The 12506-nt window shown below is 26.4% G+C and overlaps 1 protein-coding gene across 3 annotated transcripts in view; it reads right to left on the bottom strand.

The window, feature by feature from the left end:
• LOC111625502 (patronin-like) overlaps window positions 1-12506 on the bottom strand; it is a 95084-nt gene that overhangs the window by 23406 nt on the left and 59172 nt on the right. For 2 of the 3 annotated variants that reach the window (XM_023368652.1, XM_023368653.1), the window contains exon 1: window positions 976-1220. In XM_023368652.1, the coding sequence (XP_023224420.1) occupies window positions 976-1059 (84 nt within the window). In that variant the 5' untranslated portion in view covers window positions 1060-1220. Of the gene's footprint in view, window positions 1-975; window positions 1221-6717; window positions 6905-7137; window positions 7292-12506 lie in introns of those variants that run through there. The other variant, XM_023368654.1, reaches the window with a different exon arrangement.

The raw sequence follows: 12506 nt of genomic DNA, 5'->3' as shown, positions 1-12506 counted from the left end.
TATACATAATAAAATAAAAATTGTGGAGGAGCATAGAACCCAAAATGCATATCCATTATAAATTATAGAAAATAAATCTACTTTTCCTATCAAAAGGAGTGTTCTCTATGATTTGTTCTCAACTTTATGCTAAGTTCCAAAGAACATAGAACTAATTGAGAGAACAGCAAACAATCAAATACTAACAATTAAATGCCCTAATAATAAATTAAAACACAAAAACCATAAATAAAATATGTAAATACTGTATAATAAAATGAAAATTGCAATATTGTATTTATTTGTCACATAATAAGACTTCTGCATCTTAACACAAATGTGTGATTTAATTATAACAATTTTGAAATATAACATATTATAGATAATGTAAGAGTATATTCTTTGTTTGTAAGCTTACTTTAAACTCTTTACTTCACATTTTGTTTGAATAAAATCAAGTAATGTCTTCAGATAAAAAGCAAATCAGAGATATATGCTTTATGAGTTTCAGAAAGGATATAATGCCATACAAACAGTAAAAAATAAATAAATAAATAAATAAAATTATAATGTGTATGGGAAAGAAGCTCCTAAACTTTGAAAATGTCAAATGTGCTTAAAAAGTTCTGTTTGAGAGGTTTTGAACTAATTAATACAAAATGTACAGGGCAACCAAAAGCTGTCAATAAAGAAAAATTGCAAGAAGAATAGATGAACAACACACAATACAGTATATATAACCAAACAAACCAAAAATAAAGCAAAAAAAGCACTGAAAATATGCAAGCATAATGCAAGAGTGAGAGATGAAATGGGCACAAAACAGACTGCATTTACGCTTCAAGTGCATTTTTTCACTACATGTACAGTTTGAACTTTGAAGCATTCAAAGTACAAGATACCACTGTGTATATACTACCACAAATTTTATAATTACAGTAATAAGGAGTTATATTTTAAATAATTTAATTATAAATATATTTATAGTTTTTATACCATTTTAATAGGTGCAGTCTGTACAAGAACAGTTTCAGTGAGAGATGCATCTGGTGGTTCAAGAACATCTACACCCTTTCTCATTAATAACTGAATTATACCGATGTGGTTGAGATTATGATAGTTGGGATCAGCATAAATATTAGCAAGTGCTAAACAATAAAGTTCAGCATTAGCTAAGGAATGAATAATTTGTGGTTTCAATCTTTCTTCACCCTGAAATTTAAAAATGTATACATTTTAAAATTAAAATCAGATTTAAATTTAAATTAAATATATATTTAATAAAATAATACAGTTTTAATTTCTTAAATATCAAATAAAAATCATTATATATAAAAAAAAAACATTTCCATATACAGTAGAGTATCGATTATCCGACTCAATTGGGGACTCAGGTTGATCAGATAACTGAAAAAATCAGATTACCGAAAAGAATGAAAAAAAAACTACATTATTAGTATAGTATATTAGTATATCCCATGTAATTAGTATATCGCTATTAATTAATTAATTAATTATCCAACTTCACGTTGAATTTTCACCTATCAAGCCTAACAAATTTTTTTAAATAATAATCGTCGCTATTGTGTCGTTAAAAATTATTTTTAAATTATTTTATTGCTCACAAAACAAACAACCACTCATAATTAGAAAATTAAGTCTCGTTTAAATACAATACTGGCCTCTCTTTCATGGTCGAGCCAGTGTTGCCAGCTAAAACACAAAAATTTAACAACAATAATATTAAAGTAGCCAAGACATAGCCAAATATTGTAGCGCCACATCACTAGCGGACATTTGAAATTTGCCAACTAGAACAGTCGGTTAACTGATGTGATGGTTAATTGGGGGTCGGATAATCGATGCTCTACTGTAGTAAACTTGATATATGTAGGAACTTATATTTTAAACACAGTATTGATTGATATCACATTCTATTTAAATAATATGCCTAGAATATAAATAATAATAAAGATCTCTGTCAGGATTTCAGTGGAAGAATTTTCTCTCTCTCTCTTTATATATATATGAAGATATTAATATGAATTTTAATCTACTATATATTTATAAACATCACTTGCTCAAGGTTCTTTAATGTAGCTTTCACAATAAGAAGTGTCTTAGATTTCTTGGATCACTGATGAAATTAGAATAGTTCCTTCAATAGAATTAAAGGAATCGATTCTATTGATTAGAATTGATCTACTCAGTTCAAAAAAAAGTTATAAAATTACCAATAAGCCAAATAATTAAAGAAAAAAAAAATTAAGTAAAAATATGACAAACTATATTTTCCATACCATACCAGAAGTATCACTTTAGTTTTGTCCACAATAATTCTGCTGCTGGCCTCCAGAGGTCAGCTTTAGAAATGAATTTATCAAACTTAAAAAATGTCTAACTCAAAAAGTCTTAAAAAAAAAAAAAAAGAACTGAGTAGTTAGAGTATTATAAAATTAATTAAATTTAAATTAAATAATGAATTAATAATTAAAAATTAATTTTGAATTTAATTAATATAGATAATTCTGGAAGAAAAACAAATCAAACCAGAATGAGATTTGAATTTCAATCCTGTTCAAGAGTCTAGATATTTAGCCACAAAAATAATCTGAAAGTTTAAGCTGTTTAATCAATAATTTAGTTTGGTTATATTGTATATATATGTATACTTTAAACTTTTATGGACAACCCTTCATGTAGGCTGTAACTATTCAATGAGATTTCCTATGTTAGAAGCTGTCCATATTAATGTCCACTTTTTCTTGAAATTTTTACTCCTCCACTTGTCCCAGTTTGTCCAGTTTTCATAATCCCCTCCCCTCTTAGGACATCCAACAAAACTCAACCCTGTTAAAACCTTCATCACTTTATGAATGATAGATACCATAAGTAAAAATGAAATATACAAGAAATTCTGAAATAAATATAATAAAATGTACAAACTGTATAAAATTTAATAAAATAAATGGATGTCTAATGATGCTCAACCTGTCCCCTGTCTGATTTGCCATAACCCTCCCACCCTTCAAATATGGACATCATTTATAGACAGCCCCTTATCACTGAATATACTTACATGCATTTATTAAATCTCTAACTGCATTATTAATTACTACATTCCACTATACCTTTAAAATGCAGTCTACTTTTGGCTAGTTCTCTAACGTTTTCGGTCTAATTCATAGACCTTCTTCAGGATTGATGTAAAAAATTTTAAAAATTTGAACTTTCCCAACGGTAATTCGAACAACGCACGTTCTATAATCTTCAGATATTCGATCGCGCATGTCCATTAGCTCTTTATAATGCCGCCGCTCTCCATGCCGATGCTATTCTACTTGACTCTCGAAAATTTATATTTAGCCCCTTTTTTCTGTATTTATAAATGTGCCATGCCTCTGCATACTTTAGATGTCGTATATTAGCAATCTTTTGTATAATATCCGCCTTGCTCCATTCGATTGTAATCTGCAAGATTTATAAATACAGAAAAAAGGGGCTAAATATAAATTTTCGAGAGTCAAGTAGAATAGCATCGGCATGGAGAGCGGTGGCATTATAAAGAGCTAATGGACATGCGCGATCGAATATCTGAAGATTATAGAACGTGCGTTGTTCGAATTACCGTTGGGAAAGTTCAAATTTTTAAAATTTTTTACATCAATCCTGAAGAAGGTCTATGAATTAGACCGAAAACTTACATGCATTGTATATTATATATCTGTAGCACTGTAGCCATAATGAAATTTTACACAATTACAGCATCTTTCATTACAGTTCTCAGATGATGCCAGTTGTTTAGGCTAGCAGTAATATAATAATCTATATACTGTAGTTTTCCTTTACATATTACAATAAGTAAACAACAGAATATAATCAAAAATATATTAAACTTACAATAGAAAAAAAAAGATTTGAAAGAATATAAAAGAAGCATCTATATTTAATTTCTGAATGAGATAGGATAACTTAAGAATTTTTTTAGAAATTTTATCACTAATTAACTTACTGTAATTCACTCTAATACAGAATTATTAAAAGAAAAATAGTTAAATTTTCATTATTTATATCTATTACAATTACCAAAACAAAGTTAGCTAGTTTCATAATTTTTTTATTGTAATATTTTTTACTAATGTTTTTATATTGAGTCTAAAAATTTAATATGAACTTTTAATATAAATTTTAAATATTGAGTCTAAAAAACTAATATAAACTTATATTGTAACATGTTAAATTGATTAATAGAGAATAGAGACATAATAAAAATCCAAACTAATAAAAAAATTACTTGATTAAATTTTCAATCAAAATATAGATCATCAGGTAGTGGTTCCAAAGACAATTAAATTTATTATCTATTTGTGTTAAAGATTAGACCTGACAATAATCTGTATTTGAATCACAAGTAATAGTTGAGTAAAATTTTTTGCTGGTTTACAAGGTTGCTGTTTTATGACAACTTATATTGTAACTATGTATAGTACATGAATTCAGTTTCATAAAAATTCTGAAATGATTTTTTTATTTTTATTATAATATATACAGTATATTTTTAAATTCACAAATATATAAAGTTAAACCCCATTAATACAAAGTTGAAAGGACCTAAAAAATCTGCACTTTGTATTAAGTAAACTTTACAAAAAACATCAATGGTCATACCATCAAATGGCAAAAGTCAAATTTTCTTTCAATTATTTTACTGTTTTATCATGTTTAGATATGTTTAAAAATAAATAAATAAACAAACTTGTCATCTACTCCAAACATACACTTTATTGAGATACAATAGTTAGAGTTGGTAGAATGACAGTTAAAGCTACTAACAGGTTGATCTAGCCACAAAATTGAATTTGGGAGCTGATATGAAAAACTAATAATTTAAAAATAACTTATCTGCTTGGATTTCAATAGAAACTGTTTTTAATTTTAAAATTGCAAACTATTGCCTGTATTCAATATTATAATTCAGTTATTCTGTTTTTAAAACAATTAAAAATAAGAACTATTTTGTAAAATGACATATTTTTAATCAAAATTCCCCAATTTTATTAAGTTCAGGTTTCCAATGTGCACAAGGACTGTCTTAAATAATTGTTCAGTGCCAACAATAAGAGATAATGTAATTTTTCAAGGAGTAAATGTCATTGGTATGGTGTATACCTCACCACCAACAACAGTGATAATAATGATGTCATAGGCACTGTGGCCAAAATTAAAGTAAAAAAAAAATGCCTTTGATCATGATGCAAGTTATGCATTGCCACTTTCGCTCATGTGACTTCAGGGAAGATGGAAGCAGTATGCTTTGTATTAAACCATGAAAGATAATTGTTACTGAATTTGCAAGACTGTGACATGCTTCATATTGTATATTAACTGATATTTTGTAATAACTAAACTTATTAACATTGAAATGTCTAGCCTCATCCACAAGACCACAAATGTACTTTGCATTAATGCAGACTTCACATAAATTGATAACACAATAAAGGAATCTGACTATATTTATATTTATAAAACTTTACATTGCTTTTATATAGACAAGTACAGCAAATTTAAATTAAATATTCTTTTACTTCAATCTACAGTACTAAAATAAATGTAACATTCTAAAACATGCAGCTATATATTTGCCCCCTCGAAAAANAATTATTCTAACTAATAAAAAAAATTATTTGTATAATTCAAATTATACTAAACTGATGACTTAACATAATGCAGTCATTTGGATCCAGAAAATTGACTGTTGTAGATGAGACTGTGTTGTTTTGTTTTCATCACATGTAAGCAAGAATAAATCAGACTAACATTCAATAACTGTCGTATACACTACAAACTGTTTAACTGTAATGAAACATTGTTCAATGACATCCAGTGCATCTCAGCAGAATTGCTATATTTAACAGGAATAGACTATGAACTGGCCTTTAGACAATCCTTCTTGTCCATTTTGTTCTGGCTTTTTCCATATCAACACTCAAATGTTAAGCTGTGTTTATTCAGTAGCAAGTACAAAGAACAGGCATTGCCAACAAAATATTGCAAATTGAACCAATCAATTTTGAACTGTACTATTAACTGCGACTTTAACTCAGATGACTACAAATAAGATGAAATAAAACAGCAGATCTGAAGAGTTAAACAATAAATTGGAATCCACAGCTGTTAGCACTGTATATAGATGTCTATGTGTTTCTATTGAAGTATGTTATATTGAGCCAACATTAAATGTACAAAATTAATACACAAAAATATATTTTATAATTTATTCATTTCAAAAGCTTCCATTAATAACAATTTGCATTTACATACACATTTGTATACATATGTAACTTAAATATAATAGAGAGGTTGAGGCGCACGTTTTAAACGTATAAACGTGTACGTGTGACGTTCGGCGCCGCTTTCCCGTAAGCCTAAAAGTTTGACGATGGTGTTTGGATAGTCGGTGGAATCACGCTCGACATTCCAAACACCATCGTCAAACTTCTAGGCTTACAGGAAAGCGGCGCCGAACGTCACACGTACACGTACACACGTTTAAAACGTGCGCCTCAACCTCTCTATTAATTTTTATATTAATCATCACAAATTATGTACACTTTATACTATTATTTGACTTTATTACATTGTGTCAATTAGAATTATTATAATCTTAAAATAAAGTTTTTATATACAATAATCAGACTAATTAAATAAAATATAAAATATCAACAAAAAATAATTTACCTTGCCAATTAAGATATCCAGGGCAATAAAAACACAGTAGAGCAGCTAGACAGCATCCATCACTTAGGTCATTCAAGTCTTGGGCAATCGGGATACAGGGCACTACATGTCGGTCAGTCTGAAGGAATGTGTGGTTATGTAGTGTAGGCTTACGACAGATGGCTGTACAGCATAGCCTGTAATCTTCCTACCAAATATAATTTACCCTCTATAAAGTCTAAGTAAAAGTATTACGTTTCTCAACACAACCCATGTCAGAATACGATTAATTCCTGACATTTTTTTGGTTTCTATATCTCCTTCATGTTACTTGCATTGAGTTGAAAATTACAAAACTAATAGGCTATGTGCAGTGAAAGACTACAAAAAGTATGATAATCCCCAGAGAATATTAAAATTTAAATGAAAATAAAACCATACCAGATTAACTTCTGTTTCACCAGGACTCCGATAAGAACCTAATTCTTCTTCAATTCTATGTCTCATCTTTACACAGGATTTATTAATCCAAAGTAAGGCTGCATGTTTTGCATCAATAGGTTTATCAATAGGTAACCTTATAACCGAAAACCTACTATTAAAAAAATTAAAAAACTAAAATTAATCTATCATAAAATAAAGTTTGTAGGAGAAATTATAAAATTACTAGAAGTTCAAAATTCCAACATTCTGATAAATATATCAAATATTTATATAGTTCTAAATATATAAATACTTCTAAAACAAATAAATATTTTTAAAAATAAATATTAAGTAAAATAAGGTATTTATAGATGAAATAAAATTTATCTAGAAATACCTTAATTTAACATCCTATAATAGACATTTGTTTCAAAATCTGTCTACTTTTTCTGGTCTCTTCTTGTAAGACTAATCTAGTTTCTGCAAATGTTGAAATGTGCATATAATTTAGCATCTGTCTAATGAAACTAAGCATTTTTTTGAAATGTCTAATATGGTGGCTCATGGGAGTGCTGTTGAAGGAGATCATATGGCATGCAATCCTAATATAATCATTTTGATTTTGTATAATGTTTTCATTACCACTGGCTTTGATAAAAACTAATATTTTTATTGCTTTACTCTGCTTGTTACATAAATCTCTGAGTTTAGCAATGGCTGTCAAAATGCCAAAATCCAGAATGTGGCATCTACAAGGTGGAGAAACAATCTTGATAATTCATTGAACTTTATAACTTTTTGACCATCCAAACATAAAATATAGTACATTATATTTTTTTAAAAAATTTTGAGGAGAAAATTCATCTAGAGATTGAGCTTTCAATGTGTTAAATTACAAAAATATGCAAAATTGACACTATACACAGTAACATCAATGGTGTAGTTTATGAACATTTGAAGAAACTGGTGAAAAAAATACATTAAACTGCAGATCATTGAATTGATTCTCTACTGTATTTTGTATGTATCTTTAAAATTTATTTGATATAAAACTCTGAAATCATACAGAAAAATAAGTTATTTTTCTAAAAAAATTTTCTTATATATAATTATATTACTATTCCAGCTATCAAACACACTAAAATTCTTTTACTTCACTATACTTAAATTATTTATTCACTTTATAATTACTCTTATAGATAATACTATACAATGAATTAATTGCAAATTGCTTAATAAATTTGCATTTACCAACTTTTTCACTGCATATTCTCAAAATAGATTAAAACAGAGTAAGTTTTAATCTATTATGATTTACAAAATTTTATGGAAATATATTTCTCAATTAAATTAATTAGGAAATATATTTGATTCTAAAATAAACTATAAAAACAAATCTAACCATCAAATAGTTCCAGAAATTTTTTAAAATAAACTCTGGGACCAATGGTAAAAACATTTACAAGCTGAAAGTAGCTTGAGTGGCCTCCATAACCAATAAATCCAATTGAGTATATAAACTTTTGATAAAATTCAATAGTAAAAACATTATAGAAAAATTTAGTTTTGAGATTATTATTATTAGTAAAAATTCTTTAATGACTAATATTTTTCATAGTTTCATGTATTAATGTTTTCAGACCTTTAAACTGAATCAATTATTTATTTATTACCAATAAACAATTCATCAACAACTATCTCATATACATGTAGAAAAATTTTAATTAAATTTAAATCAAAAGGGATTATCTTTTAAGCAATTAAATCTGCTAGTTAAATTAAATCTTTAATAATGAAATTTCCTAATTATTTTTTGGTCATTTCATTTTTTAAAATATTTGATGTTAATTTATACAAATAATAAGTTATTAAAATTTAAAAATGCATGCTAAAAATATTTTTTATCCATCTTTATAAATATAGAAAGTGCATAGTTAAGCATAATTGAAATAAACATGCATATTCAGAATTCTTAGACTTTTTCACATAGCATTTGAAAAGTAAAAATATGCTTAGGACAATAATTCTGATTTTAATTACAGAGCAAAAATTACATTTTTTCAGTTGTAATCATGCTATAATTATATTTAAGGTGTTAGTCTTCTTAAAATTTTACATTAATGACAAATCTTCCAATTTGTTGTTTGAATGTTTGGTTTTATTATACATATTATTAACTGAATAAAATAAATATTTACCTAATTACTTCCATTACTTTCTCGGGTATTAAAACTTCTTTTATATACAATGCCATTATACTTTCAATAACTGCCATATGTGCACTCTAAAATTTTAAACATTAAAAATGATTATATTAATATAAAATTCATGTTATTATTATTATTATACTTATTTATTTACTAAAAATTAAACAAGATAGAGAAAATATCATTTATTCTTAGTATGATAATGCAGTCATTTGGATCCAGAAAATTGACTGTTGTAGATGAGACTGTGTTGTTTTGTTTTCATCACATGTAAGCAAGAATAAATCAGACTAACATTCAATAACTGTCGTATACACTACAAACTGTTTAACTGTAATGAAACATTGTTCAATGACATCCAGTGCATCTCAGCAGAATTGCTATATTTAACAGGAATAGACTATGAACTGGCCTTTAGACAATCCTTCTTGTCCATTTTGTTCTGGCTTTTTCCATATCAACACTCAAATGTTAAGCTGTGTTTATTCAGTAGCAAGTACAAAGAACAGGCATTGCCAACAAAATATTGCAAATTGAACCAATCAATTTTGAACTGTACTATTAACTGCGACTTTAACTCAGATGACTACAAATAAGATGAAATAAAACAGCAGATCTGAAGAGTTAAACAATAAATTGGAATCCACAGCTGTTAGCACTGTATATAGATGTCTATGTGTTTCTATTGAAGTATGTTATATTGAGCCAACATTAAATGTACAAAATTAATACACAAAAATATATTTTATAATTTATTCATTTCAAAAGCTTCCATTAATAACAATTTGCATTTACATACACATTTGTATACATATGTAACTTAAATATAATAGAGAGGTTGAGGCGCACGTTTTAAACGTATAAACGTGTACGTGTGACGTTCGGCGCCGCTTTCCCGTAAGCCTAAAAGTTTGACGATGGTGTTTGGATAGTCGGTGGAATCACGCTCGACATTCCAAACACCATCGTCAAACTTCTAGGCTTACAGGAAAGCGGCGCCGAACGTCACACGTACACGTTTACACGTTTAAAACGTGCGCCTCAACCTCTCTATTANTGATTTACAAAATTTTATGGAAATATATTTCTCAATTAAATTAATTAGGAAATATATTTGATTCTAAAATAAACTATAAAAACAAATCTAACCATCAAATAGTTCCAGAAATTTTTTAAAATAAACTCTGGGACCAATGGTAAAAACATTTACAAGCTGAAAGTAGCTTGAGTGGCCTCCATAACCAATAAATCCAATTGAGTATATAAACTTTTGATAAAATTCAATAGTAAAAACATTATAGAAAAATTTAGTTTTGAGATTATTATTATTAGTAAAAATTCTTTAATGACTAATATTTTTCATAGTTTCATGTATTAATGTTTTCAGACCTTTAAACTGAATCAATTATTTATTTATTACCAATAAACAATTCATCAACAACTATCTCATATACATGTAGAAAAATTTTAATTAAATTTAAATCAAAAGGGATTATCTTTTAAGCAATTAAATCTGCTAGTTAAATTAAATCTTTAATAATGAAATTTCCTAATTATTTTTTGGTCATTTCATTTTTTAAAATATTTGATGTTAATTTATACAAATAATAAGTTATTAAAATTTAAAAATGCATGCTAAAAATATTTTTTATCCATCTTTATAAATATAGAAAGTGCATAGTTAAGCATAATTGAAATAAACATGCATATTCAGAATTCTTAGACTTTTTCACATAGCATTTGAAAAGTAAAAATATGCTTAGGACAATAATTCTGATTTTAATTACAGAGCAAAAATTACATTTTTTCAGTTGTAATCATGCTATAATTATATTTAAGGTGTTAGTCTTCTTAAAATTTTACATTAATGACAAATCTTCCAATTTGTTGTTTGAATGTTTGGTTTTATTATACATATTATTAACTGAATAAAATAAATATTTACCTAATTACTTCCATTACTTTCTCGGGTATTAAAACTTCTTTTATATACAATGCCATTATACTTTCAATAACTGCCATATGTGCACTCTAAAATTTTAAACATTAAAAATGATTATATTAATATAAAATTCATGTTATTATTATTATTATACTTATTTATTTACTAAAAATTAAACAAGATAGAGAAAATATCATTTATTCTTAGTATGATTATATATTTTATTATCATCTCATTAACAATAATCTTATTAATTTAATAGATAAAAAACTTAACAAATATTTTGAATGGATGAATGATCTAGATATTTTACTACTATTAATTGAATTATATTAACCACATTTGATTCAGCAGATATTTTATTATAATACAAATATTTTCAGCTATAAAAAAAAATAATAATTATCTAAAAATAATTATAGTGACAACTGAATAACTAATTATTAAAACTGTTTGACAGAACAAGTAAAACTGAAATAAATTTTTAAAATATGTAAATAAATAAATGTAATGAAATATTATGAGATCTCACTCGACAGCATCAAAATTCTTAAAACAGAAAAAAATATTACTAAAAGAAAATTTTTTGAACACATTGAAATTATTAAACAAAATTAATAGAATAAATTTAAACACTGGCATTGTCATCAGTGAGATCTGGCAACCATTACTACCAAAATAAGAAGAGTCCATTTTAAGATGGCCTTCCCCTCCCTCTTTTAATCTGTTGTATCGTATAAAGTAACAGATTCCCTGATAAACATACAGTGAAAGCCTTTACACCTTGTTTCTAACCACTTTTTATTGATTTTAGGGGTTTTATGTTTTTACTACCTTTATTAGTCAATTTCTTACACATTTTAATCAAAATATTTTTATTTTTACAGGTTACCCTTTTATTACTTTTTAACATTTTATTACATTTATTTATTTACATATTTTTAAAATTTATTTCAGTTTTACTTGTTCTATCAAACGATTTTCATAATTAGTTATTCCAGTTGTCACTATAATTATTTTTAGATAATTTTTTGTTAATTTTGTGAGTTATGCATATGCTAAATATAAATAATTATTAAATACATTCTGTAATTTCTTATATAATTTTACCAATATACATAATAAAATAAAAATTGTGGAGGAGCATAGAACCCAAAATGCATATCCATTATAAATTATAGAAAATAAATCTACTTTTCCTATCAAAAGGAGTGTTCTCTATGATTTGTTCTCAACTT

This window comes from Centruroides sculpturatus, unplaced genomic scaffold (genome assembly GCF_000671375.1).
Source record: "Centruroides sculpturatus isolate CEXI.00-Female unplaced genomic scaffold, Cexi_2.0 scaffold105, whole genome shotgun sequence".
NCBI lineage: Eukaryota > Metazoa > Arthropoda > Arachnida > Scorpiones > Buthidae > Centruroides > Centruroides sculpturatus.
Note: the sequence above shows the minus strand (reverse complement) of the source record. Positions and strands in the feature narration are given on the sequence as shown.